An 18,000-nucleotide genomic window follows, 5' to 3' on the forward strand; every position below is an offset into this window, starting at 1 on the left:
AAAAAACTGGTCCACAGGAACATTCATAGTTACCCACCGTATTTACAAAAAAAGGAAAGTGGTTTAAAACCTAAGGAGTGAAATAAATGCCAAAGAGAGAGAGGTCTCATTGAAATAGTACTTAAGGATAACAGGAGTAGCGTTTGGGGGAATTGCTCCCAATAGGAAAGGTAATGCTGCTATTGTAACAGGTGTTGTAATGACATCTTCTGGTACTTGATGGATCCTTCGCACCAGGAACATGACAAAATGACACATATCACTGGGCAGGACCTTTGTCAGCTCAGACACAAGTCTTGCATCTCCTCCCCTGTCCCTTTTCCACAGAGCTACAGATGTGCCTTACACCGCAGTAGCTCAGGTCCCAGTCACTCTCTCTGGTGTCTACTCCAGCTGCCATTGGAAATGCCAATCCCCTGGGTTTTCCTTTTGTCTTTGGCTTGGGTTTGTAAGTTGGCTTTGCTCCTTTTTCCCTTTCGTTATTTTTGTGTACTAAACCAATGGGGACTACCAATGATTTGGAAATCTCTGATTTGTTTCTCTCACTTTTCAGATGGAGACTCCTGGATATCTCAGAATCAGCTGTCCATTACCCGAACACCAAACAAGACCGTGCACATAAGCTGCAAGCTCTCTGGGGTCCCCCTGAAGAACACCATTGTGCACTGGTACCAACTGAAAGAAGGTGAGCCCCTGAAACGAATCTTCTATGGCTCAGCTAAAAATTACAAGCAAGACAAGCCCAACTCCCGTTTGGAGGCAGACGAGAACGACGGCACCTTCAACCTGATAATCAACAATGTTATCACAGCAGACGAAGCCACATACTACTGTGCGTGCTGGGATCTCACAGTGTCTCATTATCTGTAGGAACCTGTAAGAAAACCTTCCTATCTCTGCTCCTCAGCTGCACTCATAGTCTCCCAACCACTGAGGACCCTCAGTGCTCTCATTCCTAGGTTCACAGGTATTGGGACTGGGCAGGTCCTTGGGACTCATTTTGTTCAGAGATTCACTGCAAATAAGGAGCTAGAGAAAAGGCGAGTGTCTTGTCCCAAGCCAGTGACTCAGAGAGGCTGCTATAGCCCTATTTCCACCTCCATTCAATCCCTTTTCCTGATTCTCTTATGGGCACTACTAAGATAAATTTCTTTTAGCAATATTACACTCATTCAAAGGGTCATGGTGACAGATATGCTTCAAATCCCTATGCCATTAGATCCCCGTGTGGACCAGACATAGTCCCAGAGCTGGCTCAAGCAACACAGTCCTTCCTATTCCAACAGCATAGTACAAAACAACTGAATGAAATAAACTGAAAAGTCTAGAATCTTTAACCTTGAACTCAAATCCCAGTTCATTTTGAAACCTCCAATTCTCAGTGACCCACCTGGTATATTGGTCATAGAAATTTATAGATGCATCTGAAAGAGTTAAATGTATGGATGATGGTTCATGGCAGATTCTCTATTTATGAATTCTCTTCCTGTACATTCAGAATCTCAGAATCTGTACCTGTCATCCTGGAACATGGAGAAAGAAAGTTTTAGAGCTGAGCTGACTATAAATTTCCACAGAAACGCCTGTCACAAATCTTCATTTGGTACAGAAAAATATTCCATACTTGCCAAAAAGAGCCATGGGCTCCACCTGGCACGTTTGCTTATGAGAACTCTCTATATAGAGAAGTTCCTATAATACATGTAGGGGCATGTCGTATGCTCAGTATGAACAAAGCCCTCACAGACTGGATGATAATCAAATGTGGAAAGCAGAAGGTGATAAAAATCATGAATAGGAAGCACCTGCTGTCTGTGTTATGGCCTGCCCTCTTCCAAATACTGGTTTTGGGTATGTACAACGAAACAGGCCCAGTGCTATAGCATGACCTGCTCTTCTGCACAGGGACATATTTGTTGTTACATAATGACATAATACATGGACTTACAATGATACAGACTAAGAAGGTGTATATTGTAGAAAAGTACTTATTCCTTGAATAGGTCTTATTGGAAGAAATAAGAATTGGGTAAGAAGGTAAATTACTGATGTTTATACCAAAGTCTAAGATGTTTTAGATGTTATTAAAACATAAATCAGACTGGCATGATGGATCAGGAAGTAAAGGAGCTTGCTGCTGAGCCTGGAGATCTTAGTTCAATACTTAGTTCCACATGACAGAAGGAGAGAATTGACTCGCAAGAGCTGTCTTCTGACTTCTACATGAACACATACACACACACACACACACACACACACACACACACACACACACACACATACATACACACATACTAATTAAGTGTAAAAATATACAACTTGTCTGTAACTGAAGTTCCACATTATTGTTAGGAGAAATAAACCATTTTTGAGCACCTACAGCATTGGAGTGTTGATTCTAGAAACATTAAACCTTATGGAGTCCTGAAATATGGATCCTGAGCCTTGAGAATTAACCAACAGTAGAAGCAGTGCATTTGATGCTCATTCTTATGTCTAACCGCTTTTGGCCCTCAATTTCAACGTTCTGAGGCATCTGACTTCTTACATGAGGACCTTCTTCAAACTCAGCTAAGCCTCTCGGTGTTGATCACACCAGCCACTTGCTAATCCTCACTGCCAGCAGCGATGGCTTCTGCTGACTTGTTTCTTCCACCTCCCAGGTGTATCCTCCCTACTCATGCATTTCTACTCTGGGATGGCCATGCCACTCTTCTCCACAGATCCTTCAGTAAGCCCTGATTGATTTTCTCCTAGAAACATTCATTTGAAAACACAGTAAATTACAATTTATCACACTGCATTTCTTAAATAACACATTATACAATTGTTCTCCTATTCTACCTAGTGAACACAATACACTTCATTACATTTGTTCTATAATATTCTCAAAGCATTGTAAATTTCAATATAGTTTTGAACATATCTTACGTGGAAGTTAGATTTTAATGTTTCTGATGGATAGTCGTTGATAGATGGTAGACACAGAGTCAATTATTTTATCTGAATTTTGCAATGTTGTATCATGCTTTCTTTGCATATTAATTTTACAAAGGGATTTCATTACCACCTCTCTCTCTCTCTACATCCATGCATCTATCCATCCATACATCCATACATCCATCCATACATACATACATACATACATTTGATTAAGTATAGCTATTCTTTGCTGACACAGGATCTCCTGCAGCCCAGGAAGTATCTGAACTCACTATGTAGATGAAAATGACTTTGAACTACTTCTTGAGTAAAAGGATTGTAAACTTGAGCCCTTGCCCATGATTTCTGTTATTCTTTCTTTGTACCCCTTCCCTAACCTCAGTTTGTCTTCCTGTCTCCATTTTCACTACTTTAACTATTAGTTTAAGTCCATTTTCCCCTCTTGTTTCCACCAATGAAAGAAAACATGCTATATTTGTCTTTAGGAAGATGATTTACTTTACATAAAATGGTTTTCTCCAATTCCATAGTTTGCCTAAAAATCATATAACTTATGAAATTTTTATGACTAATGCATATACACATCAAATTTTTCCTTATCCAGTCATCTATGGGTAGGCACCTAGGCTGATCCCATAATTAACTATTATGACTAGTCTTGCGATGAACACAAATGTGCACATATCTCTATAGTAAGCTGATTTTAGTTCTATGGTGGTATTTATACAGAAGTGGAAAAGCTGGATCATATTGAAGTTCTACTTTTATTTTTTAGTGAACTTTCATGCTGACTTTCAAAGTGGATGAACTTTTCCATAATGGCTCCTTACTACCACCCCTGATATCATGTTCTTGATGGAAGCCATTCTCACTAGGAGGGGAAACAATTTTCATTTCTGCTTCACTGGTGGCTAAAGATTTGAAGCACATTTTCAACTACTTATCAGTCATTTAGACTTCACCATTTAAGAAATACCAGAAACCTATCACTAGGGAAATTTCAAGGAATCCACAAGGATGGACCCCAAGGAAGAATTTAAGCAGTAGTAGAGAGGGTATTTTAATTGGCACCATAGAGCCTTCATCCAGTAACTTATGGAAGCAGATGCAGAGATGCACAGTTAAGCACTGAACCAAACTCCTGAAGTCCAGTAATAGAGAGGGAAGAGTGATAATATGAGCAAAATTGTCGAGACCACAGATACAGCTGACCTGAGCAAGTGGAAGCTCAGTGATGCCAGACTGACAGCTGGGGAACCTGCAGGAGATCGACATGGGCACCCTAAATGTGGCTGACAATTGGGGAGCTTTGGCAGTTTCTGGGGCCACTGTCAGTGGAACTAGTGTATGGACTGGATCTTTGGAGCCCATTCCCTGTGGAGGGATGCCTTACTCGGCCTAAATCTGGGGAGGGGGCCTTGGTCTTGCACCAAATGATATAACAGACTTTGATGATTCCCTATGGGAGGCCTCACCCTCTCTGAGGAGTAGATGGGTGGGGGACGTGGGGAGATAGTGAGGGTTGGGAGGAAGGGAGATCCAGGGAGCTGGAATTGATATGTAAAATAAGATTATTTTTTTAAAAAAGAAGAAATGTCTGCATTTCATTGACCATTGTTGATGGGACTGGGGAGAGTGTGTTTCTGTTCAACTTTTTAAATTCTTTATGTATCCTAGATACTAATCCTTTTTCAGAAGAAAATTTGGCAGAGACTTTCTCCCATCAGTAGGTTGTCACTTACTTGGTTGTTGTTTCTTTAAGTCTTTTAATTTGATCCAATCCCATTAATCAAAACTTGCTTTTGTACCCTGAGCTATTTAGAGTCCTCTAGAAGAAGTTATTTTCTATGTCCAGAGTTGCAGTGTTTGTGGGAAATCCTGGCCCTCACTTTCATTAAGAATACTGGAGACTGAGAGAAGTGAAAATGAAGCAATTTTATTTACAACACTACAAAGCCAGATATGAGCCTAGAATGGCAGGCCTTTCATTGAGTGTAGAGAAGAATATATAAAAACTAGACACATGACTCTTCCTTTCCTTTTTTGATAATCAGGAAGACATACTCTTGATCTTCAGTCTTCTCAATAAAATCATGTGTGTACTCATCTCCACATTTTACATAGTTTGTTTTAAAATTATCATGAACATGACCTAGCATGGGTACTAGTCTGACTACTTTGGGTGCGGGAAGTGAATAACTCCATCAGCAGATGGTAGCAAGAATCTAATGTTCTGTCTTCATTTGTAGCTGGCCCTGAGCTGTCTCAGGTACTTTGAAAATGAACCATCCGGTGTTATTTCTAACAGTGTTTCTCCTGTTTTCGTCTATTGATTTCAAGTTTCAGCACCTTCCATTAAGGCCCACTTCAAGCCATTTTAGATGTTTTTTTTTTTTTTTTGTAGAGGCTTCTACATGGAATACCCACTGTTCCCAGTATTACTTAATAAAGAGATTGCCTATTCACCTTCATTGAGAATGGCAATTGTTCTGGGTCTTCTAATCTATTGCATTGTTCCACACAACTAATCTGTGTGCTGGTCTCACATTGGGCTGTCTTTTCTCTGTTGGTCTGGAGTCTGGTTTAAAATTAAGTATTATGATGCTTTCAACATTAGCCTTCTTTCTTAGGCTTGCTTTGGCATTAAAGTCTTTTGTGTATCCCTTCAATTTAATGACTGTTTTTCCTACTTCTGTGAAGACTATCACTGGAATTTTGATGGGAATTCAATATAATTTATGAGCCCCCCTTTTTTTGAGACAGGATTTCTCTGTGTAACAGTCCTGGCTGTACTGGAACTCACTATGTAGACCAGACTGGCCTCAAACTCACAGAGATCCACTGCCTCTGCCTCTCAAGTGCTGGGATTAAAGGCACGTGCCACAGCTGCCCAGTTCAAATTTATGTATCATTTTTGGGGGTTTACGAGACAGGGTTTCTCTGTATTGTTTTGGAGGCTGTCGGTCCAGCCTGGCCTCGAACTCACAGAGATCCGCCTGCCTCTGCCTCCCGAGTGCTGGGATTAAAGGCATGCGCCACCACCGCCCAGCAAGAATCTATTTTTAAAAGAGAGGGTGCCAATTAAATAAAACTTTTTGAAAATATGAGGACTGTATGAACAAAACAGTATAAGTTTTAGTAATTGTCCACTAAACTATGAATACATGAAGAAACACAATTATAGAGAAAAAAACCTACACTTATCAGGAAGCCAGCATCTTCTAAATTCATATTTAAACTAGCTACAATTCCAATCTTGACTACTATTGTAGTTTGCTTTGCTTTTTCTTACATGAGAGTGCTAAATTTTGGATAAATAAGTGTATTATAGATTCTGTGAAGATTCATGAGCATTAAATAGCAAAAATAATTCTTATCTAGGACTGGTGGCTTTAACCATAGCTAATTAGGAGGTTCAGGCTGGAGGTTCACAAGTTTAAAGTCAACCTAGGCTTCATAGTGGGTTCAAAGTCAGTTGGGACAATGTAATGAGACTGCCTCAAAAATGAAAAATTAAGTGGTGGCTACAGATATGACTTTACTGTATAGAACTTATATATAACTCTAGGTTCATTCCAAGTCCTATGAAAAGTAATTAATTATTTAATTAAAAACAGTTAAAAAGACATTAGACTAATGGCATAATATAATATTGATACAAGAATCATTAAATAGTGAAACTCAAAACATTTCATAGAAATGGTCAAACAATGTATGGATGTTCAAAATATAACTACAGTGAAAATTATAAAGTACTCAAGAAAGAAATTAGAGACGACAGTTGAAGATGAAAGGCTATCTTTGTTCACAGATAGCCAGAATAAATATTGTCTAAATGGCTACATTGTTAAAAGTAATATACAGGAGCTGGAGAAATGGCTCAGTGCTTAAAATCACCGACTACTTTTTCAGAGGACCTGGGTTAAATTACTAGTATTCACATCGCATGATCATTCACGACTGTCTGCAACTCTAGTTCCAGAGAATCCAGCACATCTTCTGGCTTTATGGGTACCAGCTATGTACATGGTGCTCATACATACATATATTCAGGCAAAACATCTATTCATATAAATTGCAAAAATAAATGATACATAAGCCGGGCGGTGGTGGCACACGCCTTTAATCCCAGCACCCTCTTCCATAATGTACCTTCATCCATAAGTATGGGGGATTTATCTTTGTAGATATATCCACTGGGATTGTGTTCCACTACTTTTTCTGATTATGATTTTCTCCATCTGTAGTAAATAGAAATTTTCTTGATGAAGTGTGAAGACTACACCCACCTGAGGTCATAAGGATAAATGTTTATAGATTGTTGTTAGTGATTATGCTGGTTTAGTAAATCAGTAGTTGGAGATTCTTTCCCAATAACCAGGAGTTTACTAGCATTAAATAGTTAGCTGGATTTCCAGTACCAGACATGGTAGACCTCTTGTTGAGAGGTCTTAAGTACAATTAGAGATGTGTGTGTCACTGCTTTTTTTATAAATGCAATGAAACATTTTATCTCATTAATTTTTACAATTACATTGTGTGTATGCATATGTGTGTGGATGTGCACATGCTAAGGCATGCATGCAGAGACTGGAAATCAACTTAAGAGGGTTGGTTCTCTTCTTCCACCATGTGAGTTCCAGAAGTCAAACTTGGATTATTGGGTCTGGAAATAAGTGCTTTTGCCTACTGAGCTACCTTGTCATCATTCATTACTTACTCTTTTGTGTTTTAAATTAGTTTATGTTTCTCTAAATACAGACAAGTTTTAAGGCTTCTGATAATTCTCCTCCTGGTCTTGGAGCAAAGACTAACAGTAGAAAACAGGGACTAAGAGTGCACCATGCTGTGTGAAGTCCAAAGAGTAAGCAACTATTCTGGGTATTAGAAAAATAGAATTTTCAAATAAAATACTATTTAAAAACAATCAATAAATAAAATTTTACAGCACTTTACAGATGAAATTTCTATCCAGCTTTCTTCTCTATTCTAGTATGGCATGACAGATTACATTTTTCATTGACATGTCTATAATAATAGTTCTTGATTAATAGTAACCAATAATGGTAGCTTTTTGAACATATAGAATTTGGCTCACGTTTGTCAAATATGCACATTTTTATTTTAAATTACTAAAGAGCTTCCTCTTTTCAGAAATATTTCCCCCTTTCCCAAGGGAGGGCAGTGCTTGTGAGAACAGATGACACATTCCTTTGATGTAAACACTGAGCAGTTTCAACACAACTGAACTCCTGGAAAGGGAAAACAAAAAATTTCTTAGAATATTTTTCCTAGTTACTTGGAAAAATAGCAGTTGGTGTATTACTTAGTCCAACTCTCTTCTTCTCCAATTGTATCCCCTCTACTTTGTATTATCACTGCCTCCAGGGAAAACAATGAATGAAGTCAGTTTGTAAAGAATCTTACAAATTACCAGATGTCGTACGATTTATGGTCAATGGATTTCTAAGGAACCCGTATCAGTTTGTTATGACAAATTTTAGCCTGATATCATGTCATGAATGTTCGGAGAAGGTTCAGATTTTTGTAGAAGCTGGGAGCACTGTGATAGCTCGGGCTGGATCAAGGTATTTGCAGAAGGAACGAAGCTCATAGTAATACCTTCTGGTAAGTAGGATTTTCTGTTTTTCTACAATGATGACAAATATGAGTCACTGTATCTTAGCCTGAGTCATTTTTCAGGATAGATTATTAGATATGATGCAGAAAGTACTTTATAAATGGTTTCTTCTTTCCATCGAGAAAACACTGAAGCTGTATTTAGAATAGTCACATATACAAAGTGTAAGAGGGAGTCATTCTGAGGATCATGTGCATAGACTATTGGTATAAATTATTGCTTCAGGAGAGTGTTATAAAAGGATTTTTTTAGCGCGTCCTCAAAATGGAGTTTTACTCATGGTTTTCCTCTGTATTTTGAAACAAAACTAGTGCTACATTCTCCAGATAAATTGGGAAATAATTATTGTTGGTTTTGATCACAATTCACAGTAAATTACTGTAGAACATGAAAAAACCCCTTCTTATTTGTCTGACTCCTTGGAGGATAGGTTGTGACTAGTCACGGTTTATGTTACTCTGATCCTTGAAAGATTATCTGGAGATTTCTGTTAGAATTTATAATTTACACAAACTACTTCTGTCGAGTGTCCATGTAAAAGGCTCTTCATAGTTTTTCATCTTTATTTGATCATAATTCCCTCAAGGAAGCTTAGGATGATTTTATACTTGAAAATTTTCATTTTTTAATCTTGTTTGTTTTACATAAGAACATATTTGTTGCCAAATTATTAGTAGTTATGCCTAAATACTACTGCTTTTATTTCTCCCTGAAAATTTTCCTCTGAAAAAGACATCTCAATTAACATTAAATTGCATCTTAGGATGAGAATTTGTTAATAAATTACAACTCTTTAGTGGAGGAAATACAAGAACATCTGGACAATGTTGAAAAAAATAAAAAAAACTTGTCCATCCATGTGAACTGACACAAACTACAAGGCAGAGTGTGCTCAGACCTTAGATTCCTGGTTACACTTAGCTCTTATGTGACTTTGAGTTTTGCCTCAACATCAACAGAGCCACTTTTACATATTCATATAAATAGTAACAAAATATTGTCAGCGATTTTACATGTTCACAAGCTGAATTTCAGATGTTGGGTATTATATGCAAATCCATCCAAGTGTTTCACCCTGGCACAAAGCACGTACCTACAGAAACATTTTATTTCTATTCTGCAGAGTAGAGTAGAGAAGGGAGAGAGGCACGGGTGCAGGTGCTGTGAGATCCAGCCTCGGTTTCCCTAGAATGGTTCCTGCTTTGACCAATTATGTCTAGAGAGATCAGGCTACAAATAAGATAGCTGTGTTCTTCCCTTTCTGGCATGGAAGACCTGGGCAAAAAGTTAAGGTAATTGAAGAGCACAACTTTTTTAGAGATTAAAATAAAATATAATACAACACCTGTTTTATTGACTGATAGAGGAGTATATCAGTTTTCAAATGTGTTAAATTTTCCACTGTAAATTTAGAGAAGTAGTTGGGGAGATGAGTTGGTGGGTACAGGGCTTGCAGCATAAATGTGAGGACCTGGGTTTGAATCCCCACAGTAAGTCTAAAGTCATGCACAGCAGAACCCACTTGTGCCCCTAAAGTAAGGCAGGACACTGAGACCTGGATAGCTCCAGAAGGCCACCTGACTGGTACACTGGAATCTGGAATGGTAAATAGCAAGGAGATCTTGTCTGAAACAAGATGGAAGGTAATGACTGAAGCAAGGTTATCATCTGCTGACTGCCATACGGACATGTGGCAAGGGTTTGCTGAAGTCACACACAGGAACCTGCATGTTTCACATACACAGAAAGGCAGAAAAAAGAAAAATGGAAAACATTTCAAAGCACATATCCTTCAGAAGAAAAACGGATATTGAGTAGATATTATCTCCAACATTCATTTTGAGAAATGAAAAATAGTGGCAATTAAACAAACCCACTGATACTACTGCAACTACATCATAACATTTGGTCTCTCTCTCTCTCTCTCTCTCTCTCTCTCTCTCTCTCTCTCTCTCTCTCTCTCTCTCTCTCTCTCTCTCTCTCTCACACACACACACACACACACACCAGGACTCTTAGCCTATGAGGTCAGGTAGATAGCAGAGTCCTAACACGACTTTGAGAACCAGATCTCATGGTATTTCTTCAGTTCATTTTCAAGAAAGAGTCAAGACAGAAGCTGCAAAATAGAGGTTGGCATGAGCTGATCCTGTATCTGAACTTTTGGAGAAAGATCTAATTCCCATGGGTTGTGCTGCTGAGTGGGAGAACAGGCACTGTTTTGGACAGTAAATACCAAGTGTCCCATGCATCGGCGTGCACTCTAGGCTTAATAACATCTCCCTTTACTGTCCTAGAGCAGCAGGCTTCTTGTGATGGTGGATTTGGGAATCTAGGTAGACTATAGCAAAGTAGACTGCAGATGGGGCTCTCATTTGACCTAGATTTCATTTCAAGTAAAACCTTCCATTTCCATGGTTAATAGCAAAACTTTTTCCCATGGAAAGACAATATTTTGTTCAAGTGCAAGTCATAGCATTAGTTGTTGCTATCAGCCATATTGATGACAGCAATAATCTCTGCATTTTAGTTTTTTAATCAGTTTTTCATCTTGTTTCATTTTGGTTTTGTTGATGTAGTGAGGCTGAATTGATTTACAATAGCAGATATTTTTTATAAAAAATAAAACAGATAAAACTTAGAAGTTGTTTGACTTGCTCAATCTCATAACTTATTATGAATCAGTTAAGTCAGGACCAAGCCTTATTCTTATGAGAATTCCAGACCATGATGTTGTCCTTGGAATCTAAAGAGTTAAGGACACTAAAGTAATGCAGTTTTGATATGGGTTGAAACACTGAGGAGTTCCTCCATGTTTGGTAGAGGAATGAAATGTGTTGTCATAGGTGGATATTGAATGAATATATTTTCAAAGCAATTGAGAGAAGGCAAACCATGGCCATGGTGGAGTAGAGGTGATAATGTTTAGAAAGAAGAGGGCTATGAGCAGGATTTCCTGAAACACTTTCTAGGAGATTACAATTACAAATGTTGATACTGAAGAACAGTGTACAAACGTCCTGCAGACATTTGGACTTTCATAAAACATTCATATGTCACGTATGGAAGTTATTATTGAAACATTTGACACTGGTGTGGTGCTTATTATTACAGATAAGTCTGTGATAGACTCAATAGACAGTCACCTTCCTTTTCCTCCAGGTCCAGTGTGCTGTGGATAAGTCTGGCCTTTAACTCAGACATGGATCTTTTGCTTCTCCATTTATTCCACATAGGAGACTTTGTGCTAAGTTCCTAATCAGTAAGACAGATGAGGGCATGAGAACAGCAAGATTATGTGAGAACAGAAGGTGATAATGTGAATAAAGCATGCGGTACATTGTCCAAATCATTAGACACAAAAACTGCAGAGAGGACTGTCTCCACCATGGAGAAGTGATTTGTTGTTGTTTTAGCCAATAACATATATTACACAGCAAAGTTTTCTGGGAGATGCAACTGGACTTCTAACTGCTAAAATGGAAGATAATCTTCATATTTATGTACACACACTCACACAATTTCTATCTGGAGGCATTTGTTTCTCTTTAGCAACCTATTTCATTATTTGACAGGAAACATGACTCTAAATATGTTTTTAAAGGATTTTATTGACAGCTGGGTAGTGGTGGCACATGCCTTTAAGCTCAGAACTTGGGAGGCAGAGGCCGTCAATCTCCATGAGTTTGAGGCTAACATAATCAACAGAACAAGTTCCAGGACAGGCTCCAAAGCTACACCGAGAAACCCTATCTCAAAAAGCAAAAAGAAAATATTGTTAATAGAAGATGTGCTTCTATTTTTGAAATTATTTTACATTTTTGAGAATTTCATACATGAGTACTTTATTTACACCCTTTCTACTTTACAAACCTCGTCCTCTTTTAACTCCTCCAACTCCCTGTGAAATTCATGACTCTTCTGTAACTGTTATTGTTATATAAATATATATGCTATTATGTATATATGTAAATACAACCTGATAAGTTCATTTAGTGTTATTCATATGTTTATGTCTAATCACTTGGAATTAGATGACCTGTCAGGGTCCCATTCCTACAGAACACCGATTCTCCTTCTCTTAGCATCCATTGATTATCTGTGGTTCTTTATCTTGAGAAATTTTCCCCACTCATGTTTGAATGTCGAGTGGTGTTGTAACTGTGCATATCTCATCGTTTAGGATACCATATTGTTAAGATTTAATAGGTTCAATTTCCTGTCATATATAGAAGGCACTATTGAAACAGATGCCCCAATCCTTTGGCTCTTCAATTTTTCTGCCTCCTTTCCACATAGTCTTGAGCCTTGAGGGACCAGATTGGATGACAACATCCCACTTAGGACTGTGTGCTCCAAAGTTTATCACTCTCTGAACATTGTCTAGTTGTGGTTCCCTGTGTTAATCACCATATGCTTCAAGAAGAGCTTCTCTGATGAGGGTTGAGCAATGTACTAGTCTATGTGTATAGCAATATGTCATTAGGAGACATTTTATTGCTATGTTCCATTGGCAGAATTATAGGAGTATATTTTTTCCTAGGCTTGTGACCTATCTAGTCTTTAGCAGCATCAGGTATGGCTTCCATCTCATGGAGTGGGCCTTAAGTCCAATCAAAATGGTTAATTATTCCATAAAATGCTCTACAATTTTACCATTATATCTTTCAAGCTGGTTGCTATTGCAGGTAGTACAGCTTCTCCTCTAGAATCATACAGAGTACCTTCTAGTATATATTTTAGGAACCTTCTACAGTTGTATATTTCCATGTGATTTTTCAAAGACCCTTTAATGTTAGTTTTCCATATCCATATTCCATCTTCTACTCTGCATTCCCATCCTTCTCCCTATTGAATCATACTCTAGTTTCCTTTATAGCACTACATTCTATATAAATTCTTCCCCAGAAGATTCCCCCCTGTCTCTGGTATCTTACTAGGTGCTCATCCACTGAGATCATTCATATTGAAGTACCTAAATTCAACACACTAGGGATAATTTGGAGGGGCAGCTACATGCCCAATGCCCAAACCTGAAATGGTTCTCATGTGAGAGTGAGATCGTTTCTAAAAGTAAAGATTAACTAGGAGATCCCCTAAGAATGTCAAGACTGAGAATGGGATCTGCAATTGCAGCTAGCAGATCTACTTGATGGACTGTAAATACCCATGGAAGGATACCACCATCACACAAGGGACTGCACATAGTTATAAAGAAAAATTCAAAGCTACCTTCTGACATCTATTCCACTGAGCTATAAGAAAGGCAGGGCACATGATAGAGTCAGCTAAATGAGCAGTAGGTTGCTTTGCCAGAGAACAAAGTACCAAAGAATGGGGATGGGGAGCATGTTAGAAATGACAAGAAACCTTCATTGGTTCTATGACCAGAAGCAACTCCGTCTCCTTGCCTCCCATGCATCCATCCAAATGCCTGTATGCTTCACCCTGAGAAAACAAAGGTAGTATGAAGAAATAAATTGTTCTTAATCATTCAATATTTGTGTATATGTAATAATTATTTTGAGTGAGTGGATTTAGTGGTGCATGTCTGTTATGCTAGCACTTGGGAGGCAGAGGCCGGGGGATCAGGATCAGGCAGACCAGGAGGACACCATCCATGGGTACAAAGAAAATTTGATACTACATTGGGCTACATGAGGCTCTGTTTAAATAAGAACTACTATCTGCATTATTATTATCTTTATTAATTTTCCATTTTATCTTACAGACAAAAGCCTTGATGAGGACCTTTCTCCCAAGCCCACCATTTTTCTTCCTTCTATTGCTGAAACAAATCTCCATAAGGCTGGGACATATCTTTGTCTCCTTGAAAAATTCTTCCCAGACATTATAAGGGTATACTGGAAAGAAAAGGATGGCGACAAGATCCTGGAATCCCGGGAAGGGAATACACTGAAAACTAATTACACGTACATGAAACTTAGCTGGCTTACTGTGGCGGAAAAGTCAATGCACAAAGAGCACAGATGTATTGTCAAACATGAGAACAACAAAAAAGGAATTGACCAAGAGATTTCCTTTCCTCCAATAAAAAAAGGTATGTGCATATAGTCTTTGAAATATAGCTTCCTAGAAATGCATTTGAAAATACCCAGGTTTTCTATTATGTACTAATAAAAATTAAAGGTCTTATATTAACAGGGCCATTGCATTTATTTTACTTTATACTTTACCAAAGAAATAAGATGGCAGAGGCTTTAGGAGAAAAGGTGAAAATTTTGCTTAAACTTTTCTAAGTCTAGCATCATTATACAGAATATTCAGATCTGATTTTCTCTTTCTTTCTTTCTTTCTTTCTTTCTTTCTTCCTTCCTTCCTTTCTTCCCTCTTTGCTTCCTGCCTGTCTGTCTTTCTTTTTTTCTTCCTTCCTTTCTGTCTTTCTTTCTTTCTGTTTAGTAATTGTTAATTTAAAGAAATGACACTTTAAAGCAACAAGCTGCTAAGTACGTAATAAATGCTAAAATGGAGGTTCCACTTTTGATGACTTAGTTAGGAATGTTCTATCAAATAAGTAAAGTCATTTACTTTAATCTTATTGTGTACAAAGTTCAACTCCCAAACACTGATGTCTTAGTTAACAAAATATTCAAATGGAAGATTTTGTTGTTGTTGTGTGCATCACTATCATATAGACTATTATAGTTAAAGATTGAATGAGGATACTGTTTGCAAGCATGCCTCATAATTAATCTTGACATTATAATGCATTTCTGAAAGCCCACATAGGCTTGAATAGTAATGTGGGTAGTTAGACCAGGATTAGTCAGTGTTCCAACATGGAGGGGGCTGTACAGTGAAGAATGCATACTCTTTCCATCTTGTTCACAATATTTCAGATATAAGATCTAGAAGGATCCCCTTAATTAAGTGAGATATATAGTTTCATGTCCAGTCAGAGAGTTGAATGTGCACAGGGCCTAGCGGTGGTCTCACAATTCACTGTGTTATAACTGTTGGCATTGAAAAATAGTTCCAAGACCCGGGGGACTTTATGAACCTGTGAGTAATGAGTATATAAAACCTTTGAACCTCTTACTGGTCACTGCCTGGGTTTCTCCTCTGGAATCCCCAGTCATTAAAATGAACAGTAACCTTTGAACAGTTGCTTTGGGAAGGAACGTGGTTTGGAAAGATATGGTTGTTTTCCATAGAAGACTATTTTAGACAGTTTACTATATGTTTTTAGGAAAAAATATTGTTGTTGAATTTCTGCTTTTCTGTATACAGAAACACAAGTGAATGATATGTACTGAGTCATGTTCATACATAATTGTATAATTATGGAGTTCATATTTTAATACACTTCTGTGAGAATATCTGTGTATTCATTTGCATGTAAATATATGCATATTTACAAACACAGAGAGAACTGTCAAGTAATGTGCATATTAATTAACAAATTCTTGTTGTCATTTCTTGTAGTTGCCATGAGTACTGAACTTACAACTTGCTGGCATGAAAATGGTAGGTTTTAGTATGTTTGCCTTTTTGTCACATTACAGCACTTTTTCTTTTGAAGATAACAATGCTTGAACTGCCTTGAATTGATTTAGGAATATCTAAATGCCTGGGTGTTACTTAATGGACACTGGTATTTACAGCTAATGTGTCACTACACACACATCACAACAACACAGTGCCATATAAATTGAAATGGACTTTAAGGAGGGGCACAGTGATGTACCCTAACCTATTTTAACAAAGGAATTCATTTATTCATATGTCTAACCACCAAAGAAAGCATGATAAAAGTTAAGTCTAGGTTTTTAAAGTCATCCAGTTACTTGCTAGTTGCTGGCATTGATGGGTTTAGAGAAACTGACTTCCAAGTTCAACTTCCCTCTTAGTGGAGGGTGAGTGCAAATGATGAGTTTCAGGTTTGGTGTGGGGAGCTGTTACTCAACGTAAGTCCTCAGAAATCAGTACCTATTGCTCCCTCCTCAGTAAGATGTGACATGATGTAAAAAAAAAAAAAAAGCAGACAGAACTAATTAAAGAACTCTTTTAGACATGCAGCAGCTTCAATTCACGAACACCTCAGCCTACTATACCTACCTTCTCCTACTCCTCAAGAGTGTGATCCACTTGGCCATGGTCAGCTTCTTTCTGTTTAGAAGAACAGCTAGCTGTGGCAATAAGAAGCGTTCCTAAGGAAGTGAACGATACTACAACAAGTCAGCTAATTTTTATCCTTTTCTGTCAAAGGATGCCAGCTGAATTTTCTTGCTAACATTGACCTCTGTAAAGTCCAATGTATATCATTCTGACTTTGTTTAGAAGTTTTCAAAACTGAGCAACATCTGTATAACTGAGCACACCTCTCTCCTGATTCCATCCTCTTCGATAGTCTCCTCCCCCAGGAGCCTGAAGCATCACAGCTCTGGTAAGGATAGCTTGCAGCTTTTACCCGTTGTCCTTATTGGCCTTGAACCAGCTAATTCCCTGAAAGCCTCCACTTTAGACATCCTGAAGAGCCTTCTTTACTGCTTGGATTTTTGTCTTGTATTTCACATTCGAGAAAATAAATTTTCTAAAAAATCAGAAGTCTACTTTTGTCAATCTTTACTTTCATTTCCTAACCCTGAAAGGCATAGTACAAAAACTGAGCCATGTCATTCAGCAATGGTTGGCAACAAGAGTCCAAAATCACATTCCTAACATTGGTCTAGAGTCTGTGGTTGTGACATTTCTTATAACAGTGGATGTATGAGGAGAAACAGGCAATTTAAACAGCCATGTTATTGCTCTTAAAGGCCATCAGATTTTGGGTCATTTGGTTTGGGGCTTTCTTCTGGCAATGAACAAATATTAACATGACTCCAGCTGTGTGTGCTGAACTCTGTGCCTGTGTTTCACAGCAGTATGTTTTCTGATCCTCAGACTGCTCACTGAAAGCTACCAGAACTTCAGAGAGGAAAAGCAATGGAGGAGAGTGACCCCAGGAACTCAACTCCCAATACCACAGTTGCCTTCTGTGAAATGAAGTTAGAATATTCTATCCCCTATGGTTTTTATGTTAAATGAACTAGTAACAGCAAATACAAGCAAGTCCTTGAGAGCCCCAGTATAGCCCTTTGATCCTACCTGAGAGAGTGGATACCACACTCACACAGAAAGGCACCAATAGTGGTTTATATTCTTTTAATGGGAAGGATGGCAGAGTGCAATAGGATCATGTCTTGTGCTACACACCAAGCAGTCCCTGATCCTCTAACAGCCCTTTGAAATAGATACAATCTGGGGTCACCGTTTACAGATTGGAGAGTTAATCTCACTATTAAAGGTCACTGTTTTGAAGAAGTGTTTGTAATTTAAAGTCATATTTCTCTGATCGTGTGTGTGTGTGTGTGTGATTGTTAGAGAGAGAGAATGTATCTTATATCTTTCAGTAA

General features: G+C 38.1%; 2 gene segments (V, D, J or C); both read left to right on the top strand.

The window, feature by feature from the left end:
* The first annotated feature begins 351 nt into the window (after positions 1–351).
* LOC121143728 lies at positions 352–870 on the top strand. The segment is given in 2 exon segments: positions 352–448; positions 554–870. Coding segments are annotated over 2 exon segments (360 nt in total).
* A 7,548-nt stretch (positions 871–8,418) lies between these two features.
* On the top strand, positions 8,419–17,149 carry LOC101835679. The segment is given in 4 exon segments: positions 8,419–8,571; positions 14,316–14,645; positions 16,031–16,072; positions 16,886–17,149. Coding segments are annotated over 4 exon segments (513 nt in total).
* Positions 17,150–18,000: the final 851 nt, after the last annotated feature.

Source organism: Mesocricetus auratus, unplaced genomic scaffold (assembly GCF_017639785.1).
Source record: "Mesocricetus auratus isolate SY011 unplaced genomic scaffold, BCM_Maur_2.0 Super-Scaffold_100013, whole genome shotgun sequence".
In the NCBI taxonomy this organism is placed as follows: domain Eukaryota; kingdom Metazoa; phylum Chordata; class Mammalia; order Rodentia; family Cricetidae; genus Mesocricetus; species Mesocricetus auratus.